Source organism: Channa argus, chromosome 8 (assembly GCF_033026475.1).
Source record: "Channa argus isolate prfri chromosome 8, Channa argus male v1.0, whole genome shotgun sequence".
Taxonomy (NCBI): Eukaryota; Metazoa; Chordata; class Actinopteri; order Anabantiformes; family Channidae; genus Channa; species Channa argus.
The window spans coordinates 4,696,475-4,720,359 of NC_090204.1; the positions used below are offsets into that span (position 1 = coordinate 4,696,475).

At 40.7% G+C, this 23,885-nt stretch overlaps 1 protein-coding gene across 3 annotated transcripts in view; it reads right to left on the minus strand.

The window, feature by feature from the left end:
• The window catches only part of palld (palladin, cytoskeletal associated protein), a 45,336-nt gene extending 22,151 nt beyond the window's left edge, over positions 1-23,185 (minus strand). The window contains exons 1-10 of one of the 3 annotated variants that reach the window (XM_067512153.1): positions 22,990-23,185; positions 20,215-21,204; positions 6,036-6,211; positions 5,696-5,762; positions 4,997-5,114; positions 4,821-4,883; positions 2,517-2,658; positions 2,351-2,374; positions 1,534-1,653; positions 110-593 (exon numbers count right to left, since the gene is read on the minus strand). In XM_067512153.1, coding sequence (XP_067368254.1) covers positions 110-593; positions 1,534-1,653; positions 2,351-2,374; positions 2,517-2,658; positions 4,821-4,883; positions 4,997-5,114; positions 5,696-5,762; positions 6,036-6,211; positions 20,215-21,203 — 2,183 coding nt within the window. In that variant the 5' untranslated portion in view covers position 21,204; positions 22,990-23,185. Of the gene's footprint in view, positions 1-109; positions 594-1,533; positions 1,654-2,350; positions 2,375-2,516; positions 2,659-4,820; positions 4,884-4,996; positions 5,115-5,695; positions 5,763-6,035; positions 6,212-11,323; positions 11,412-20,214; positions 21,219-22,989 lie in introns of those variants that run through there. The other 2 variants (XM_067512155.1, XM_067512154.1) reach the window with 2 other exon arrangements.
• Between the last annotated feature and the right edge of the window lie 700 nt (positions 23,186-23,885).

Consider the following 23,885-nt stretch of genomic DNA (forward strand, 5'->3'; position numbering starts at 1 on the left):
GAGACACAAGACTATGCTTTCCACCAGGCCTCAGACAGTCCACCCGGTCTGTCTCCTTTTCACCAGCCCTACCTAGTGACTAGTCTATCCACAGGGTACCTGTACTCACAGCTTTGGTTTTGGCTTGGTTGGCAGCGGGGGGCCTTCCTTTTCAGGTGATGGAGACAGCTTGCCTGGGGTTGGAGGCGATTCTGGAGCCAACTGAGCTGGAATTTGGGGTGTGACCTGAGCATCAGCTGTAAGGTCAGACTGTGGCAGAGGTGGAGGTGGAGGTGGGGGTGGTGATGTTGGAGTGGTCTCTCTAGGTGGCCTTGGAGGTGAGGATGGAGCTGGGGACTGGCCATTCTGTATAGGACTTTTTGCCTTCTCCTCCACCTCTGAGCCCATCTGCACCGCAGGCAGAGCTGACACACTGGGCCAGATCTCCATCTCCTTGATATGGAACGGCTCAGACCCAGGCTGAGGCAGCGTCTTGGGTGGCAGCTCCAGGAGGCTGATCTCGGTGGGTGGGGGAGGAGGGGGAAAGGATGCTGCATCCTCAAGGTCTCCTGAGCGATCACCAGACATGCCGTTACTAGATGAGTCCTCCGCAGCTGAGGGAAACAAACAAGAGGAAAGTGGATAAAAATGGACTTTAATGTTTAGTTTTTCTTCTAACCACAACATACCTCAGTGGATGACACACAAACACACACACGAGCACATACACTGAGGTAAGTATTTCGATTCTTGTTAGGACTTTAATTGCCATAATATTTTCCATAGCCCCTAACCCTAACTCAACCCAAACCCAATTCTATCCTTAACTCTAAAACCGAGTTTTAACCCTCAAATAGGAATTTAAACTTGTTGGGACAAAATGTCCTCATTTTACCTACCCCCCCTCCCATGCACACACACACACACACACACACACACAGCTGTTTCACAGCTGATCTCCTATAATGCAACAGCTGGGTTCATGTAATCTGGCTGATACTGTTTATTCAGTCTGTTATGTACTTTAAATTTGCATTTCTGTTTGCAAGATTACACAGAGAAATCAGCTCACACCTCAATCCTTGTTGCCATACTAACCTCACAATAACAAAATAGACAAAATGTCTCATCTTATGTCTCATCTTGTTGAGACATAATGTACTGACCCTAAACTACAGGAACTCCGGGAAACTGCTTGACTATCAGAGGTCAATGACCAAACCCTGGTTTATTTGACAGATTACTTCAGGACAAGAATTACAAATGAGAAGATATGATATCCATCTTTTGAAAACAATGTCTTACAATGGAGGCATGTAGGCATTTAGGCAAGCTAATATGCTTAGTGATACAATCTTGCTTACATTTGGTAAAAACTGAACTTTGATCAGAGTATTTTCAAGCAAATGTTTTTGTGTTATATAAAGTTTTTCTTGTTTATTGAAAATTATTCTAGGTGCAAATCATAACTCCAATTGTACTTTGGGACAAAATTAGAAAGTTTTCCTTGTGGCTGGAAAAAATATTTTTATTGAACAACATTCCTAAACATACCTGCAGTGACAGTAAGATGGGCTGTGCTGTTTATGGAGCCATGAGGGTTGGACGCAATGCAGCAGAACAAACCGCCATCCTCTGGAAAGGCCTCAGCTATCACCAAGGTGCAGATCTCCTCTAAAAGAACACAACGCCTATCAGTGCATAGTCAGTGACCCAATAACTTATCATCCTAAAAGTTACATTTGTGGTCTGATGTAAGCCGTGATGATGAGTGGAATTAAATGAGAATTGCAGTGACACACTATTTTATTGTAATAAGATTTAATAGATATGTTAATAGACAAGGAGACGTGCGTAGTGGAGCAATGATGATTATTTTACGTAGAATGGTGAGTCACTCGTCTCAGACACGCAGAGACCAGCAGGAAGACAGAGGACAAGCAAGCATGGATGTAACAATTTATGAAAAACAGACAGACAGAAACAGATAAACAGTGAAGCACAGATGTTCAGGGATGTGTGAGTGACTCACAGGCTGAAAGTAATGCCTGACATGACCACTGACTCCTACACGTGAGAAATCTCTGAAATATATTAACGTGTCATTAGTGTGTCACTCTTTTTCTGTGTGGATATGTATGTTGGACCTTGCGGGTGGTTTCTCAGACTTTACCGGGGACTCCCCCTGACCCTTGTTGATGTGAGACACAACCAACGAAAAGGCTGCAGCTGATAACAAAATCATGAGGCTTAATCTGAGTCTCAAGACCAAACAGTACATAACTGGTGTTAACTGCTGACTGTGTTAGGGAACATGAAAGCAGTGTTAGGTCATACTATAATAGAACTGGGAAGAACTGAGGAGAAATACCTGGCTCAGCTGCAGATCGAGGCTCTGATTCACAGTAAATTACAGGCACAGGTGAAGAGAAGAAAAGCAAAAGATATTTTAGTTAAAGGCATGCGAGTTTTATGTGTAGTGCTAAAAATTGAAACAATTCAGTGATCTTTTATGATCACTGAGAAGGATATCTCACTTTTCTGAAGGATGCGAAAATCAGGGGAATCCAGGATCTCTTCTCCTTGGCGGTACCATCGGACCTGCACAGGAGGGCTTCCACGGACCCTGCACTCCAGAACCACCACCTGGCCCTCAGATGCCTGGGCGTCCTGCAAGAGCTGCACAGTTGAAGGAGAATAAAAGGACATTGTAAGAGACATAATAAGAGAGGAAGTGAGAGGTAATGAGAAAAAGGAGTGAGTATGTGATGAATGATGAGGAAATGACAAGAGAGTTATAATGAAAGGGTAAAATCCACTTCTGAGGAGACAGATGGACATAGATAAAATTGTGTGCCAGGTGGGGGGGGGGGGGGGGGGGGGGTCAATTGAACATTCTACATATAATGGAACACCATTTGAGGAACTGAGAGGCAGGAGGACTCCCAGCTCCTACCACAGGACATTAGGTTGCAGGTTGAAGTATTTTATTTTATTTTTTTTGTCTTCCAAATTGCTCCCAAATGTACGGACATTTAAAAATGAAAAAGATAATAAAAGAAACAGATGTTTGTCTTTCTTATGACATCTCTTTAGTCCTGTAACCTATTTTATTGTTTTTCCTTTGGCTTACACAATTCTTCAAAACAGTGCAGATACAAGTTAAAAGTTGTTAGAGTACAAAAAACACTTCCTCCAAGAATTTGACATTCACTGACATTTTACTGGATCAGTCTGGTTTTGGGCATCACATAAGGCATAAATCTGACTGTTCAGTCTGTCCATTTGTTTCAACTTTAGCCTAAAATGAGAGTCTGTATTTGGTCCAAATATCTGTAACCTGGTGCTGACAGGTTTCCTGTCAAGATTAAAACACTTCTTAAATGTGAAAAAGTAGTTATATTTGACAGGTTGTCAAACACAATTCATCTTCACCGACAACTTGATACCTGGGGGATACAATTCACTCATAGATTCTGTGGAAATACAGTGTGTCAATAACCATTTACTTAATCAAGAATTAGGTTTAAGCTACAGTAGCTAAAGCTGGCAATGAGATTTTAATAACAGAATGAAAAAACTGAGAATTTTTCTAAAACAACAATTGACAACATTGTTTGGTGGATGCTGAAAATGATCACTTACTCACTTATAAATGTGTGAAAATGGTAACTAAATGCAAATATATGTGAGGCGATGATCCACTACCTTTAGGTGCTCTTAACCTCAACATTGCAGGACCTCTTCTTTACTGACAACTCAACTTCTGTCCCTGTTCAGTCTAAAAAACATCCACGTAAAGGCTGATGAAGAGTCAACTGTCAACACTGTGTTGTTTTCCACTCTTCTAGCTAACAGGGCCAAAGTGGCATAGACTGTAGTATCCATCAACAAGAGGCACTCAGTGTCGGTGTAAATAAATGTGTCTACAAGGTTTCTTTCACTCTCTCTGACTGTGTGATTCTGGCATGGGTGTATTTTGGGAAGATCAAGGGTGAAATCTACATCATGGGTCTGACAGAGTATGTGTGGGTGTGTTGCATGGGTGACATCACTGTGCTGACTTCACTAGAGGCGAACATCCTCTTATTGACATGATTCACTTTTTAAAAGAAGGTGGGTGGATATGAGGGGTGAAGGAAAACAAATATCTAGGAATGAAGTGGAAAATTATTTAGAGCCTGAGTGGCTGAATGAGAGTGACCTGACCCCTGTGGGTTTGGCAGGGCGGTTTGAAGCTTTGCCTCAGCCCGGCTCAGTCCCGCCATCGCAAGACCCACAGCCTGAAGGAGAGGGAGTTGGGAGCTGTTGGAGGAGTGTTGAAGAGTCGGAGAGAAAAAAAAGGGTGTTCTGGAGCTGGAGGAGCAGCTCTCACTAGGGCTTAATATCACCCCCACTGTTGAAAGCCACATCACTGCAACAAGTTCTTTGTATGTATGTGTGCATCTGTGGCTAGGGTCGCTTTGAACAAGTGAGGGAAAATCTTACTACTACAGCATGTACAGTGTTTCAGACCATGGTGTGGTTTTAATTTTACCAGTGTGGAGAAGGCCTCTTTTACTCCGCTGTCATTTCACCTGCAAGTCAGGTCTTATATTCTAACATCAGTGTTCAATGTCATTAATGATTGTTTGGCCGAACTGAAGCGAACACACACGACCTGGTAATAAAATCTTTAGTAGAGCGTAACCATGAGAGTGGAGACTGCGGTTAAAATAGCGGCACATTAATCACCGCTTAAAAAAAATCTAATAAATAAAATGAAATTACATTTGGGTGTTCACTTACTTTTTACTATATAGTGTATTATTTAGTGGCCCATGCTGTGTGTGCAGACTTACCTTAGTGAATACAGGAGGACCTGACACCTCTCCACCACACAGTGAAGACACCGGGCTCTGCATCTAGAAGGCAACACAAACTTAACTCCGAACACTTGAAGTACATTTTTTGACATTTCTGACCATATGTATAAACATGGCTGGCTTTATTATCCTTTTTGTTTAAGGTGGCCTACCCGCTGTGGTGGCTGAGACAGGGACTGGACCAGAGTAGAGCGACGAGGAAGAACCTCAGTGGTTTTGGGTGATGATGAGCGTATTGTCAGGGACATTGATGTAGTCTTCTTCTGTATTCTAAAGTAAACAACACATAAATCAGCACACAAACAAAAAAGAGGCAATTCCCAGCCCTACATGCTTTTAAAATGATACTTGAATCACAGAAAATGGTCTCTGCAGCAATGATGATATCAGCGATCTTGGCTTCAGTGTATAAACAGAAAAAGGATCAGGATGTAGTCCAGATGGAGGCAAAATTATACAACAGATAATAATCAAAACCATTTAGAGAAATACAAAGCATGCAGTGTTTTAGATTGAATGCACAACCCTCAAAAAGAAATTATTTAATAATATAAAAAGAATAGGCATGTTTAATCATTTAATAAATATGTTGACAGATCATTTCTGACCACATTTTAGTCAATCCTATAAAGAAAAAAACATATGCGTCTAATGTGTTTCTAATGTGCACCTCTTAGTGTTTATAATCTGGCCTGTGTACTGGGTCAGAGTTATGGCTCTTTGAGGATCTTTAGGGCCTAGTTACATAGGAGCAGGCAGCAGGGCTGATTAGCTGCTCCTGGCCTCACTTAACCTGTTCAGAGGTTCATTGGGTCATGGGGTCACACAAGGTCATTCAGAAACACACATACTGAGGCATGGTTCCTGATCTGGACTTTGAGGCTGCTCCTTCTCCTTCCGAATCTGATGATGAAGCTCCTGCAATGGGGCGAACATGAAGGTAATGATTGTTACAGTATCTCCCACACTCATACTTGTCCTTTTGGTATAATTATGCTGTCTAGAAACTGTATCAATACCCCACAGTACAGTTTACATCTCAACTTGAACTGTAAAATATTTCAGCAGAATAACCTCCATGGAGATTTAAAGTAACTGAAATATAGAGAGTAATGGTATAGTATACTGTCTAAAAATATATATGATGAGTGATAATTTACTGATGTGACAATTACACATTTCATGTCCTACCTTCAATGTAAACCTCAGCAGAAGTGTTGTCAGCCCCAAGACTGTTGGAGGCCACACAGGTGTAACGTCCTGTGTCGTCTTCAAAGGCTTCTGCAATTACCAGCGTGTGCAGGTCACCATCCCTCCAAATCTGTATGTCAGGAGAGTTGTGCAGCTCACGGCCTTCACAGAACCACCTAGTAGAGGGGGTGAAACACAACTTAGTTGGCTTTCATTCAGAACACCTGAATTCACAGGGAAACCAAAGCAGGGTTGATGAACTTAAGCATAATGCTAAGTGATAGACTGTGTACAACAAGGTGTTATTTGGATTAAACATAATATAAAACGTATAAAACACATATATCATGTGTTTTAAAGGGGTTTTGTTGTACCAATTTCCTAGCGTACTTAGGCAGGTTATGTTTGGGAACTGTCTTAAATGTACATTTATGCATTCAATTGAATTCACACTGATATGTTGCAGCTTTAAAAGCAAACTATACAATTATACCAATCGGATAGGAAGACTATGTCTGGTAGGATGAATAAATATTCTTGAATAAAACATTACATTATAGACAACAGGCAAGGGGATCTATTGAACATACATGCAACTTTGCCAGATTTGATGGACTCACATCAATAACTGCTCATTCACACACTCACACACATCCTCTGGGCATGTCTGAGTTTCCAGTCACCCTGAGGTGCTGATGAGACACTGTGTTACGGGAAGCAGATCCACCCTTCCCCTCCTTACAATCAGAGTCCTGTGTGTGCCCAGGCAGGCGCCTGGGCTCTGTGCAACTTCCCTGGGGTCTGCTAACATTGGCTTTTTTCCCTGGTCTGAGACCCAAGAGGGAAGAGAGGGTCTACAGCACAGCTAGCTTCATCTGTCTCATCTCTCTTCACAGGGTTATGATTAAAGCAGACCCCCCAGCACCATGTTACCACATCACATGCAGGATCAAACAACTGAGGTCACAAAAACATGCACACACCCACACGGGTGCATGCACACACACACACACACACACGCACTTACACATACACAGTTAATGCGAGCCTCATATGCGATTATCTGTAGCTTTTATCAGTACTAATAATCTTCTTTTAAAAGTGCCGTGTGACAGATTATATGAAGATGAACCACATTCCAGCAACTACACACTGTCTATCAAAACAATAATAAAAGAAAGGGCATACATGTCTTGTTCACTTCTCATCCTCTACATTGACACAAAGAGGGACATTGACACAAAAAGAATTTCACAAAAGCCAGAAGAACAGCTGTTGTATCTGCCCAGAACCCAGAGCTAAGGTATTCCAGCTATTCTGAAGAGCTGTATAAAAATTCCAGACATCCTGCTGCATAGCAAGAACTTGATTTTACACATGTTGGTGTGTCAGTCAAACAGCAGGCTGACTCCTATACCAGAAAGCGATCCATCAGCCAAAATATCCAGACAACAATTCATAGTCGAGAATTTACATCTGACAGAGCGGGTGTGGGAGCAGAGGCTGAGACAGAGAAAGTGAATGAATGAGAAGTACAAAAACAGGAGGTGAATGAATGTGAGTCAGACGGGATCAGACGGGAAAAATGTATACGCTCTGTCATCGGTGAGGTGGATCACACTGGGCAAATCATCAGTGGCAGTGACAGGTGGAGCAGTGCAGAGCCTTGTCTCTGTGTTTCTGCTTTCTGTGTCCTTGTTTTAACACCACCTCCATCTGAACAATAGACAGTTCCTCAGGGCAGCCAGATGCTGGTGTGTTAAATCATAGGAAACAGACTGTGAGATTAGACCACTGAATCCGCGTTCATAGAACGAGTAGTGACACCCTATCACTGATGTGTGTCACCCCACGAGGAACTGGAGGCAAACAGTCATCTGCACTGAATTCAAGACACTACAGCAGCTACAAGTGCATCAAACATATGATCCAGAGAGAGAAAAGCTGGGACAACAGATGGATCCTGTGTGACCTGACTTTGTTAAATGATGCAGGCTTATTTCTTTAGTATAAACCTAACAGAAATTAGCAAGTTGATTGTTTGACCAAACCAATATGTTGATGGGGGTTTGAGATCCATTTTTGTCAGATTTTAACCAGGCTGAGAAAAGGGAAAACATCTTGCTTGGGTGCTTTGTCTGCTGGGGATTTGCTTTGGACACAGGTTTCTTTTGTTGGTTAAATCTCAATAGTTCTTATTAGGTCACTCAAGATATTAGTCAAAATTTGCTCACTATGGACTTTGTAGCCACGTGTTAAGATTGAGCTGGGCCACGCAATACAAATCTCTTTGATTAGGACATTTCTGTATGCAGTAAATTAAACACAAACAAGAAATGACCTAATTCGACACATGACATCATTAAACTAATGGTTTAGAAGATACTGTAACTGTGTGTTTTTTGTACATGCATGTGTGTAACTATAGTGAATAGAGGCCAGCAAACACTTGGGGGATATGTTTTCCACAGGGTGGCCTGTGACTAAATCCCCAAAAAAGATAACGTGGGATTTTTTAATGCAGCAACATGTGTACACTAAAACAAAAGAAACAAAAAACAAAACAAAACCAGAGTTAAATTCAATTAAGGATCTAATGTCAAATGGGTACATCAGGCTGATTTTAAAAGACAGCCCCTCTGCACAGTAGTAGAAAATGAATGGAAACACACAGATCAGGACAAGACTCATCAGCTTGCTTTTCTGAGGGTTGACTGATCATAAGCACAAACCATTCCCAACAAGCTCAACAATAAAAAAAACTCTTATTAATCAAAGTTAATGATCTATCATTATATGTAATTACTGAGTAAACTCATTTAGAGACAGACGGTAATGTTTATTTAATCCCCTCTCTATTTCTGTGGAATGTGCTGAACATGGTGATGGGCCTAAACAGCATGCTTTCTCTAGTGGTGGGAGGGGGAGAGGGGGGGATGGGGACTTTGTTGAGTCACATGCCATCCAGGAGGCACTAAAAGAATTCAACCATCAATACTGTAATTTGTAGGGGAAGCAGGGTGTGTTTGAAAAAGCCACAACTTGGTGTTCTCAGAAAACTCAATGAAGGTAGAAATTTCTTGGCAGAATGTAGCTCTACCACCCATTTCCTCTTAAAACAATACCATTTTAAAATCCAACTTTACAGAACGTGCATGCTGAATTGCTGAGAGGGAAAAGGTTCATGAGTAATGCCTCAACTCTTTCATCTGCTGCCCTGTGGCGCTCAGCCAACATGATGATTAAACATCACACCATCACTGTCAACCAGCCTGTCTGCAGCTCTCTGAATGAAAATTGCATGTGAGAAAACAATCATAGACATCAGTAAAGAAAACTGAGGTCACATGACACCTCAGGGATCCACGAGAAGAGAATCTTTAATGGTTTAATGGTGCTCCCTACATTCACATACTGAGAAAAAAACATACCACGGGACAGGCCAAACCAGAGCCCATTGCCCTGGCCTACATACTGCATGCTAAGGGCCACACTCTCCTTGTCTGACCCTGTTGTTATTTGCTGCTGTTGATGGAAAATTTTTTAAAGCAAGGCTCAGTTTCACCACAAACCCAAGCGAGTGGAGGCCAGAGCACAGAGGGAAGAGAAAAAGAAAGAAGGGTTCAATCACAAAAATGACCCCGACAAGATGTAGGAGTGACAGGCTTGCAAACACACACAGAGCCAACAATCAGTGGGCCAGCTGACAATCAATATGGAATTTAAGGTGAGGGTATACTCAGGGTATACAAGCTATGCTATAGGTGTTCTGTTTCAAGCCTGTGGACCACAGAAGTCAAGTAAAGTGCAACTGGACAAGAAGACCAGCATCAAGGCTGTCTTTATGTCTAATTACAAACTGCAATGGAGGTCAACTGAAACTACAGCAAACAATGTTGGTTGTATTATCCATGACACAAAAATCTCCATTCAAGCAAGCACAAGATGGAAACCAGAGTGGGTTTCCTCTTTCCCACGAATGCTGACTGAAACTAACATTGAAGGAAGCTCTGAAAGGTGCAATGAACAGTCTAAAAGTGCAACCTCTCTAAAACTACAAAACCTTTATTGTCACCACAGTGTTCTTTTATATGTGAACTTTGACTAAAACATGAATGTATTTTTCTTATTTCTGCGTGCATTTTTATCATTAATCTGTACAAAATGTGCTACAAAATTTGATTGATTGGCTTAACTATTGGTAAAGATTTTAATGTTGGGGAAAAGGGTTTTAAATATTACTTACTTGTTCTTTAAACAAGTTCAGTTATATCATTGCTGGTAAATTGTTTGCCATTAGCTTGAGTGTTGTCATCTGGACTGAAAAGATTTCAGACTGATCTTAGCATAAGTATTGTGCAGAGTATTTAAGGAGTTTGCAAACACAAATGTGATTAAAGATGATACATTTATTAAAAAAGCAGCACAGGCCATCTGATGATGGAGACATGTTAGTTAGAGCATAAGAGCATAGGTCAGAGTTTGCTGGAATATTCTGAACATTAGACAGCTGCAGATGACAATTGCTGACCGGAAGCAATGAAGGAATTTTAACCAAGGGGGATGGTAGACTAGCTGTCCAGAAGAGACATTGTCCACTGATGCTTTTATAGAGAGGAGACCTCCCTGGTAGTCTGCCAAGTTAGCAAATGGCCCATACACCATCTTTAGATTGGTGTCAATCAATCAATTAAGATTAATATAAAATTCCATCCCTCTACCGAACACCTGTACAGTGTACTAATATTATATTGTACCATCAAACTGAAGTGTTCTTGAATTGTTAGACTGAATACACTGTGGGAGAGAAAGACTCTTTGACAGACGTATGCAGCAGCTGAAGTACAAATGCCCACATCTCAGCACTTATAGGCATGCCCCCACATGCACACCCACATTTCCAGTCTAATTGTAGTCAGTTTTGTCAGAAATAACTGAGATCAGGAGGGAAAAAGCAAACAAATCAAGTTTTTGTTCACTAGAACAGACACTACCTTCATTTATTCATTCAAATATAAATGAAACACAGTCAGTCACCTGTGGTTTTAGAGAGAAATGCTCATTCTTCCTGAGTTCAAAACAAAAGTTGTTCATGGTTCAATGACATGTCAACCACTAATCGTTCATTCAGACTGAGTGTGGTCTGACTCTGATAATCTCCCTGGAAACAGTAATGTATGGTTAGACTGTAAAGATTAAATGCAAAAGATTCACAAGAAAAGATTGAATTTAACATAAGTATGCAACCAAAATCGCTGTAACAAGATGGTGTTCAATCAGTAACTTACCTGACCTGCTGTGCTACTTCCAGTTCGTTAAACCAAAGTTACTAACGATTTTCATTGAACTTCTCCTTCTGACAGTATGACACACACTGAGCCACTGACAATCTCACACCAGGACGGCCACTGTGAGTCACACAGACATATCACACAATGCTCAGACTGAGGGGAGGCTTGAGAGGGAGGGAGCACTCCAGAGATGCCAAATTCCACACAACACAGAAGAGCAGAAAGAAATACATTTAAGACACATTTAAAAGACAAAAATCTCTGCTTCAGATCTGCCCACACTGAGTTCATTCATTATAATTACAGAGGGTTGTTGGATTGTTTATATGTTTTCTTCCTTGTTACAGCAAGGATAAATCCTACTCAGTCTCACTGCAGCTCTAAAGTGCTCAAATCTGGAAGCAGGTGAACTTCCCATATTGTGACATGTTTTGCAGGCTACCAACAAGCAGAATCATGGTTGTGTATTTTCCAGCCATTTCTTTGTGCAACCTGTCTCCAAAACAAAAAGCAAACTAGCTTGTTCTGTTTCTATACAAGTCCAGGCCACAGTCTACCGACCATCAAAAGCACTACAGCCAACCCTTGGGATCCAGCCAACTGACTCCCACTCTCACCATGAAAACCTCTGTGACAGCAGGTACAGGTATAATAAAATAGAAGTAAAATAGTAGAAGATGGCACAGCCACAGCACATACTACATGGTGACACATAAAAAAACTAAATATACCAGGCCTTACTTAATAAATTCCACATGCCAGAACTCACAGGCCACTTAAAAAGCCCCGTTAGGCCGGAACAGAAATAGCTTGGATAAGTCAGGATCTAAATAGACAGCTTTGGGTTGGCAGCACCTGGCAAGTAGAAGACAGATGGCTGTGGCTACTTATTGGCTATGTAAACACACACACACAAAATTAGACCATATAATAATCTCAAACACTCCAAGTGCAGAATTCACCTATGTCAGCACATATAAATCTAGGATTTGTGGTTTGTTTAAAGCAAGACTGCTGATGGCCGATGCACCAGTCACAGCAGAATGAAAGGGTGTGCTGTATTTCACTCTCTGCAGGGGCTCCATTCAGGCTTGGTCATCGTCAGTGATGGTAGGAACATGGTAGGTGATATTTTCTGTGGTCTCTATGTAAGTTTGTGTAATGTAAAGAAGGAATGTAGACTTAATGAAGTCCTGTGACTGTATAGTTCTTTCACTACAATTCCTCTGGTTTGTCACTGCTATTTGTTGCGATAACAACATGAAAAACATCATACCTCTCCTAGGTGACTATAATTTGTCAGTCAAACCACAAACAACCACACCACAAACACTGAAGAAGTTTTTACTGTTTACAAGGTCTTTAAAGGGTCGGCCGACAGCACAAAAGATGGGGGCAAGTTGTCATGATGACCTGTGTTTGTCACTCCAAGGCAAAACAAAATGACAGTAACAAAAAGTCCTCTGATGATGTCATACTGTGAGGATGATATATCCTCCAAAATGTCAAATCAATTCTGCATAAAAATCAACGAAAGCAACATCTGAAAGATCTTAAAAACTAAACATATCAGCCATATTAAATACATTCAGCAACATGAAACCTCTAGTAAAAGGAAGGTGATCAGATGTTGTACTGGCCAATTGCTAAAACAAACATTAAGGATATGTTTTAAGGCATTTGTACCAGTTGTTAGCTGTGAGTAATTATTTTTTAAACTTTCATGAAAGATGCCTTTCCCCACACAAATTGTTTTCAATCTTCCAAGCTACAATACATTTTTACCTTTAAGATGTGCTCTTACTCACATCTCAGCCTGTGCTTCAACACATTTCTCATCAAGAATTTCTCAATCAAGTTTTTCCATAACCGTCATCATTGATCTTCCTGCTATTGAGTAATTACAACTGGTGACAGACCAGTCTAAATCAAATCACAATTTACAGTCTGGGTCAGCGCAAACTTTAGGTATGTATCATAATTTTCTGGGAACAACCATTAGATGAGTTAATGCAATAGTAGAACCACAGAGAGCGGCTCTGTGGTTACATGTATGGTTGTGCTCTTACTCAAGCCTCTACCACACAGCAATACCAAACAGTAACTAGCATTAGAACAATATTTACTCTATTATCTGTTGTAGAAATGTTGTTAATTGTCCAATTTCTGACTGGAGAGTTTTTATACAGAGGAACCAGAACACGTCTGAATATCTGTAGGCCTAGATAAGTAATTATACAGAAAAAACTAATGTGCACGATCCCCCTTCCGCTAGCCACCCCCGAGTTTGCCACAAACACACAAAATACAAAAACATCTGCTTTAATGACAGCCAGACAACCTCTCCTGGTTTGTGGGTGGATAGTCCACCTCAACATTGGTATCCCTGAATAGGTTTGGTTCTGAAACCAACTCTCAGAGAGCCTGAGATGGTCTTTACAGCTTTACAATGCACTGAATGCACTTTAATCGGCACTTAGGTCAAAAAGAGAGAGCCAGTAACATACTGCCACTCTGCTGCACTGTAGACTGAAAAAGAGCAAAAGCTGCTGTAAATCTATTGCCAACAAAAATCTGCTAGAGGAGATAAATGTCAGGGAAGAAACTCTGTGACCTCTACTCCTCTCTCCGAATTTATGGACTTTGATCATAGCACTGATCAAATATAGAGCACCTTCCTGTCTTCCTCCTCCCCTTTCCCCTTTAAGAAACTGAATCCTGAAGACCCCCAACTCCAACTGTCTCTCCCCATGACTTCAGGAGCATGAAGACTGAAATGTAAGGGATATGTTATTAAAGTGACGTAGAAAAGACAAACATGAAGAGAGACTGAGGAAGATTCATATCTTGAGTTTTTATGTAAGTCAGTTTAATATTCACACAGCTGTTATCCTGTCACGTGTACATGGGAAGGAAGACTTGAGCTTGTTTTTATGAGTCCCATTTGACCTCTCATCTGCTTGTAAAACAAGCATCCCTGCACAGACTCCAATTTTCACACAGCTCAGCGCACAGTACACACACATTTCACAGATTTGGGCACCAAGAGAGGCCTCTGCTCCTTCTACACCGACAAAAACATTCAACACACAAACATACATACATACAATGGCATACACCAAATTCTACCATTTCAATATTGCCTGAGACACATAATTGAATCCGGATCAACTTCAAACACAGATCTTTGGCAGCCACAGAGGAATCCAATGTCGAGGAAAAAAAAAACAGCCTAAAATATCTCATCAAAAGGCAGATTACTGTAAGCTGAATCTAATGGCCATGCCTTATCAAGCATGATGAATAGCACAGTTATTTAACAGGTGAACAGAGGAATGTAACCCAGTGCTTACTGTTCACAGCCCAGCTGTGGAACAGACCCCGAGGCCCGGATGACTCTTAACTAGAAATGTTAACTGAGAGCAGAACACACAGGCTCAGAGTGTCTCGGGGGAAAACTGGACTCCTTGCTACTGTCAACAACAAGCTGTAGAAATATGACTCTGGCATCAATGATGCCTTACCCACTTTTAAACTTGTTTACCCAACTTTTGAGTGATTTACACTTTAAATAGTGAAGTGTTTGGGTAAATGTTTGGTGGGAGGCTTAAGTTTTTCGAGCTGATCTGCCTGAGTAGTGTAGTTTGAAATTCCATGTGTCACTCATTATAACAGGTGGTGGAAGCGCTCAGTGGTCAGGGTTCTGTAAGTGTGTGTATGTTTACCGATGAGGTCAAACAGGGCTGCTGCCGGTCAGTGTGGTAGATAGGCTTTAGTACAACGATCAGATATGGGGCATCCTAACCCCTGTTAGATTACCATCCCTCTGGCTGCTGTGACTGCTGCTTTTGTTCACAACAGACATGGCTCTTATAAAGTCTGGTATTCCACTTCTTCTACAGTCACTGATCCACTTACATAACTGTCTACAAATTTCATTTCCCCCTACCACTTCACCCCCTTTCCCATTTAACTTTTTTCCACCTGCTAGTGATTAATAGTTACTTATTGGCCCTCAGATATACTACAGACCCAGGCACGCATTCCTTTGTACATTTTGTCAACCACTCGATTTGTCCAAATCACAGTCTGGTAAATTATTGTGGACAAATAAAACAAAACAAAATGCAGCAAATTGCTTTTCGTGGAATTTAAGACTCTATTCAAGACTCAACATAGTGCTTTTCTACCAATGAGCTTAGAATCTTTTTGAATGCAAGTCAGTTGTTAATAATGTTCAATTCCTGTAAAAGAATATACCCTTGAAAATAAAGACAGGTGATCTTTTACCCTGAATCTATGATAATAGCTTTAATTGTGTAATAGTAATATTAAAAAAACACATGCATCACAACTTAATCTATGTGGTCAGAGCTATCTTGTGTGCTGTATGTTCGTGGAAGTATGTGTAGCTCAATAAGATTAGTGGGAATTTTGGGACTATGAGATGTGAGAGGTCATGGTCAGGGGCCTCATGGACTCCAAACCTGGAAAAGTAGCAGGTTTCACCTTGTTGGGTGAAACTTCACACTCCAGAGAAGAGCCAGGGGTCACCGCTGAGGCTGTGACAGGATAGCTCCATTCATCACAACTGGCATTAACACACCACTGCAGAATACCAACGTCTTGCATCCTATTGAGTGTTTTAATGCTAATATGTCAATGTGTATAATCTGTATAATCTGCAGGAGGCCAGATTGGACATCGAGATTTCATGGTCTGTTCAGTGTTAATATCAATGACATTAAAGTTGCTCTATTTATGGTTACCTCACGAAATTCCATTACACCTTAAATACATTTTTGTGGATGTATAACACACAGTCTTGAACGTAGTTCAGCTGTCAGCATGGTGAGAACTAAGTAATACGTCAAACCGACTACCTCACACAAACTTGCAAAATCTCCATACATTATTCACAGTTGTAGTTCCACCTTCTTATATGTTCTCATGTTTTAGGAATCTTACGTTTCTGTCAAATAGTCCCCATATAGTATTAATTTTGAGTATGAGCGCACGCCCTCGGTCTGTCCAGACCCACTCATTATTTAGAGCTTAAATATGAAATGACTTCATGGTTGCAAAATTTTAAAAAAAGCAGGTATAAAAATACCAGTGCTCTCTCCTTTCCCCTGTTCATGCAGAGATCAAATGAGTCCATGTGGGCAAAATTAAAATTATGGCCTTCCTGAAACAGGCCAAACAGTCAGCATTACAGTCAGGCTACGTCATGAGTCAGCAGTGGGTCACCTGCTATGACCTCATGCCAAGTCTGTTTCACACAGTGTAGGAGGAAAAGCTATTGTAACTGACTACTTCATGGCAAACTAGCATGTTTTACTTGTCTGTGTTAGGATAGTATAGGTATATGTATAAGTATAGCAACTCGATGTAGGATTTAGAAAGACAGAACTGTGAAACTGTGAAACCAAAACCAAAACTACTGCCTAAACTGGAAGCGAAACTCATAAGAACACTTTTTTTCCTCTTTCATTTTTTTTTTGTTTGTTTGTTTACAACTGTTTTTATGGTTTTCTCTCATAAGAAGATAAGACATAAAAACAGTTATTCTGTCAATGCGAACTAATGTGGTGATAATAATGAGTTAAAAGTCAACATGTACAAAGGCAAAGGTGTTTTTCTCCATTGCAGGGCTTTTTTGGCAATAGACCAAATATAAAAACTAAACAACTAACTCGGAGATAGAGATGAGTAGAGATTTCCTTAGACATTGTGAAAAGTGATTTTTCTCTCCTTACTGTGGGGAGAGTATCATTATTATCAATGTTATTAATGATTCCACAAGTGGTTTGGTGTACAGGACTGAACCATGTCTGCCAGTCAATCAATGGAAAGAATTTGGTCAGAGCAGTCACAAAGGGGACTAAAATAGGATGATTTAGGAAGTTGCTGGCCTCTTGTTGGTTAATGTTAACTCAAACAAGTTTAAAGGATCATTCTGTAACTTTGACACCAAAGACCATCATCAATCTACAGAATATCGTCTCCCGATGTTGGAGACTCCTTTCGTAGCAGAATTCTTGGGCAGCATCTCATCTTCTTCTGTGGTTTTGTGTTTTCCATTGAACCAGGAAGCTGAGGATGCTTTCCACCTATACTGCCTGATTTTCTTCCTTCAACTTGAAGTCAAGGTTTAAAATGTGTTGTTTGCACAGCAGTTAGATAAGATAATGATATGGAAGAGCATCAGACAAAATGCCTAAAATAGTACACTGAGTACACAGCAATTTGAGTTGGAGATTTTCTCTGTCTGCTGTGCAATTCATTGAAACAGTGAGAAATCAGTCGTCACGCAGCCGCAGCATGTTTGGCATTTTGCACAGCTAGACCTCACACCATCAATTTTGTTTAGAAATGCTCTTTCTAACAACACAATGACACACACAAGAGTCTTACACTGACTGCATTTCCTATTTCTTCATGCCAACAGCTAATCTGAACCCCAAACTAGCCTCTTGAAGTAAAGAAAGACCAAAATGACCTCAGACTGAAAAAATGCACTAAGTGGTTCCCACAAGGTTAGAACACACACGCATCCCAGTACCAGGGATGCAGCATTATAAACAGAGCATTGCATAAACCACTGTGTTTGAGAGCATAAAAATGCATTGAAGAATACCAGGCACTCAGCACCATGAGACTCTCTGGCCGAGACAAATTGTGGGTAACCACAGAAGACCACGCCCAGCAACCAACCACCCAACCAACAGGAATGTCTATTTCACTGACTGTGCAAAACGCTGGAATCAACTCAGAACCAACTCATTCACCTGAGAGTAAGATGAGCTGAAGAAGGGTATCACCTTCTTGACCTGGTAACCACATCAAAGGCACTCATGGGAAATACACACAACAGTAAACCAAATTAAACCATCGTAAAAGGTTGTTATAACTGAGAAATATGGGGTGAGCGGAGGCCATTAGCTTTAGATCATGTGTGGAACACATAAAAAATATGCATATTTGTGGGACTTTAGGTCTAACCCCTGAGATGTAGATTGATTGACACTCAGCTCTGCAGGTTAAAATTTTAGAAATATGACAGTTGGATGTCTCCATATCAATCCCATAAAAGTAGGTTGCAACAGTTAATATGAAATCTCAGTGCCGATGCCCATAATAGAAGGTGTTTTTGATTATTGTACAATTTGCTGCCACCTAGTGTTCACAATCAGTGGCCAACACTAGAGTGTTGGCCACTGAGTACTTAAAAAGTACTTAATGCTAGTCATGGAGCTGGCCACACATCAAAAATGGAGGCACTACGTACTTTCTATTATATTGTAACTTATTAATTTCTCTGTTGTTTTTTTGTTTGTTTGTTTGTTTTCATGTTCTCTGTTATATACCATGAGTAGGGTCACAGAGTGTAGGCTCTCATTTTTCTTTCTCCAGGGTTAAACATACAACAGTCTACCTTTATATTCCCCAAGAAGGTGTGGGGAGATGTAGAGCCTGGTGACTGAAAATGTCTTGTCATTGCATTGCCTGCATTCCTCCTCCTGGCTCCTGTTGGCCTGTAGACTATTTATACAGCAGCAGAAGAGGCCCCTCACAGCCTCACATCCTGGACGAATGACTTTACGTCTTCTGATTACACAAACGCCTAAAAACACACCGTCTATTCAAAACGAGCTGAAACTGAAACTCGTTGACTCCGTTGGACCTTTTGGAGGGTTGGTCATCGAACTACATTAGTATGAATTCTATTGTAAGTAAGATCACAAGTCACCAAACATATCAGGGCGAAGTAAAATTGATATAAACGATTGTACATGATATCCAAATTGTGAATTTTATGTACTGTACTGTATGCTGAATATAAAGTGTAATATATATTACATATATAAATATATTTAAAGTGATAAGTCTAGGATCCTGACATACACCCAGAGTATCTAAACTATCAAGACAAATAGACAAGCACTGCAGAAAGATCATCACTACATTAAACTGTAATTAGTACAGGTATAGTAAACAGCAAACATGTTGTCTGAGCTGTAACTTTAACATATCTAGAAACAAGAGAGGAGTGTATTTTTAGCTTGCTGGTGTATGGTGCAAATAACTGGGGGGGTGCTGTCCTCTCAAATCGAACGGTTCAGACATCAACTAGACAACTGGCACAGGTACCAATGGACTACTCTGCTGACACAGCGTGGAAGTCCCCCTAACCCGAAACCAGGTGCTCTGCTTGTCAACACACTGGTAACTCTCACCTCCTGGCCGCCTCCCATCTCACTCACCTATCGGTTCTGTAACGGCCAGGCCAGCAACGCTCAATCCTGTCACTGGGCCTGGTCAACATCACTGACACTGTGATACAAAAAGGTCAATGCAGAAACTGTAGGTCAGTGCATTCTTGAACCATGTTCATTTTTTAAATCCAACTCTACCTATTGATGCTACAAATTTTCAATTTATTTGTAGTTTTCTTTCCATGATGCATATTTTGAGCTAGCTAGGAAAGTCTCTTGGGGTCAACTTAAAACTTCAAGACTACCGCATATGATTTATTGCCTCACGAGAACTTTGGAAACAAACTGCAGTAATGATCAGGTTAACATAGTGTTTTAATATATGCACGTTTATAACTTTCAGCACATATACAATAGGAATGGGTTCCATGGGGAAAACTGGGACTTTTGAGCAGTTACACTGAAACATTTCCAATAATTACCATCTTTAACTACTTTTAATCTTCTGAAACTGTTTCAAAAATACAGGTGAAATGCAAGACATATTGATATAGTGATATTTTAATATGCTACATGTACTGAATCTGAATGTAAAGAATGTGAAAAAGCAGCAGGTGCCTGTTAAAGTCAACCTATTCAGTAAAGTCATATTAATCAGGAGAGATGTACCTGACGAGTGGCTGGGGGTTGCCTCTTACTCGACATTCCAGACGGATGGGACTCCCCTCTGCCACCTCCTGACTCTTCAGCTTCTGGAGGAACTGAGGAGGAGATAGCGTTCCAGAAGTGATTACGGCTCCAGATTGTTGGTACCTTGCAGAAGCTGCCACCCCCACAGGGCCAACAGGCTGAGAGATGTCTGGCTGGCTGTTCTGTGTCTGCACCTGCTGCCTGGGGGGCAGAGAGGGAGCAGATACTGAGCCTGGAGGGACTGGCTGCTGGCTCCTGGGAGACAGATAGCCACTATCAGGTGAGGAGGAATCCTCTTCCACCTGCTGATCCAAATGAGCAGAACCTTTGAAGATGGATGACAGCTCCTCAATGAACGTGGCAGCTCGACTGCAAAACTCTGTGGCTGAAGCTGCACGATCATTCAGTTCCAGGTCTTCATGAACCAATCTGGGCTTATCCTGCTTATAAACCGGCTGGGTGGGCTTGTGGCGAACCACCTTCTCTGCAGACGATAGAGTCTCACTGGCCACTTGGACAGGTTTGCTAAAGGGAACATTCTGGCTGGAGGTGACTTTAACAGCTGCATTTTCATCTGTTAAGGAGGCTTTGGTCTGGTGGTGCAGGTTTGGGCTGGTGGTCAGGTTTCTGGTAGTTTGGGAGTCCACCGGGGCGGAGGGGATAGATTGGAGAGCCTGCTCCTGGAGTTTGACATTACAGAAGCCTGGAACCTCAGATTCACATGTGTCATCAATGGACTCCCAGGCCAGGTCCAAGCTACGATTAATTTCTTCTGCACTTAAGAAAGCAGTGAGATCTGCAAAGTCAGCATCTCCAGAATCCAGCTCTGTCACAGAGTCCAGGTACAGTTCCCCATCAGAGGATACCGCAGAAAACGCAACCCCATCCCCCTCCAAAGTCCCCCCTGTTGCAGAGTCCTTTAGCAGCAGAGAGATGGGGAGTGGCTGGTTCCAACTCCCGTCCTGCATCCTGAAATATACATCAACTCTCATAAACTCAATTCTACAGTTTCACACGCACACACACACAAACACACAGTACTTTAATATGTACATGACATATCCATCAGTAAATAGAAGGATTATGACAGTTACAATAGAAGTCAAGCTTAAAATACAGATTTCCCAAATGGTCTCATTTGCTCTCACAGCCATTGCAGGCACGATGAGTCAGGCCAGTGTTGTTTGGACACAGTTGGTGGGTATTAGCAAAAGCCTTTACTGAGATCATAGTGAACATGACTGGCATTTCTTAGTTGCTCTGTTTTTGTCAGGACCTTTTTCACCATCACTCTGTTTTTTGCACTTTTCTCACACATTTTAAGGTTGTACAACAATCACAAACTAAAAATATTGATCATATTCACTGCTGATTCATCCTTGATAAATCTTGTCTAATAAAGTGGCTGAAAATTGATGAAATGATAGAAAAGGTGAAGGCATGCAGAAACTATATAAAGTCACTGTATCACCACCTAATTAAGAAATGGGTTTAGATTTTGTTAGAATTTAAGCACAGAATGGGACTACAATTGTAGGACTAGTTCCTTCTTTAAAAGAACGAGACCTCCAATAAACTCCATCTGTCCAGATGTTTACACCATAAATTTATGACATCTTCAATATGTGTCTGTTTGTGAACAAGTGATGGAGAGTTTTCACACAGAGTGCATGATCACCCACACCATATGCACGGTACACCTTATATTCCCTGATACCTCCTAATACATGCTTTTGTGCCTGTTATTTGCCATTGTGTTCCTATTTTTGATACTTTTAGTCCTTGTTATTAATTCTTTATCAGTTTTGCATCATTTTGTGGTTGTTGCACATCTTTGTTTTTTGAGCTCTTATAAATAGGAAATATAAATAACAACTGCAGACTATAGTATAGTATAGTATAGTATAGTATAGTATAGTATAGTATAGTATAGTATAGTATGGTATAGTATAGTATAGTATAGTATAGTATAGTATAGTATAGTATAGTATAGTATAGTATATCTCCCCTTAGTGCTGATCCTGAGTCACTGATACTAGGTGTATAGTATATTGTGAAACTTATATAGATACAAGTATGATACAGTGTGAGACTAAGTGCCTCATGGCGTCCTGAAGACCAGCTGTTGTTATTTTTAATCCCCTGGGCTATGTTTCACAGAAGCAGTGCAACCCCACCCACTGTAACCACAGGAGAAAGATCATCGAAACTCAGTCTCTACCTTCCAACACACACAGGTAAAGCTGGACATGCACAAACATACACTGAGAGCTATGAGGTTAAAGCATTAAGCTGTTAAAACAGCACAGACTTTTCAAAGTGCTTTCTAAAGGAAACAATAACAGTGCAGCAATGATGAAAAATGATCATAGAAAAAATGTTAAACACTTTGACTGACTGACAGAATGTTAACAACTGACAACTAATGCTGTCATAGTTTCCACTGCCTCTTAGAATTTTCTAGATTTCATAAACCTTATTATGTTTTCCTTAAATTTGTTATATTTACTAGAAATACTTACAGTGAATACATATCTCTGTAGGAACTTAATACAAGATACAGTATATAAAAAGTATATGTATGTATAAAAGTATATGTGCCATGTTTGAATTTGACAGTGACAATGTTTAAAATAGCTAGCCTGTACTGCTACATTAAATGTATTGATTAAATATATAAATAAATAAATAATTACATTGATAAATGATTAGGAACTAAATGGAGCTAAAGGTCTGAAACAGAGATAACTTTACCTTAAAGTGGAATATTTGTCCAAATGTTTTCTGCTTGTTCAAGTGGTCCCTGGTTTATCTTGTTTATTAGGTAAGAATTAGTCAAAAAGAAGCTTCTCTTTCCAGAAGAGCAGCCTTCTTGCTCAGACAGTCAGCAGGATCTCTCAGGTTCAGGGTCCAATTGCGTACTGCCTCTGCAGTGGCCTGGTGTCCCATCTGTCCCGGTCCCTAACTGCTCACTGTGTGGGGCTATATTTGTCCCTGGCTCAGGTTTCGCAGCCAGAATACTGGCAAGAGTGTTAAGGTAGTCCTGGGGAACAGAAGGTAGTGATGATATTTTAACACAACCGGCATCACTGTTACTTAAAGGAAACAATGCTTCAAGGAGGTCATGTTATCACAAATGACAACATACAATTATAAACCTGTACAACTGAGGTTCCTTCAATGTTCAGGGGCTGTACATTTGCACTGTGCACTGTTATAAACATGGGTTTGGTTAATGAAGAGATAACATGTCATTTATTATTTGGGATATGATTTGTCTAGTGAAGACGTCTAATATGACAGATTGAAATGACAGCAGTTGTTACCAGTATTAAATATTGGCTTGACCCAGTGACCCCAGACCACCTACTAATCTGACTCACTCATAACTAAGATTAAAGAAGAGAACAAAAAGTCAAGAACTATGTTGCTTCACTTGGTCTATTTCTAGGACACTATCACATTTTGTGCTCTGGGAGCTATTCTGGTTTCAGGATCAATCTACTCACTGAAGTTAAGTGCCTGTGATAAGTCTAGCAGGAATTTAAACTGTTATAATTACGTACCAACACACATGCACGCGCGCGCACATACACACACGCACAAACACACACACACGCACAAACAAAACACTTGGCTATTACCATCCC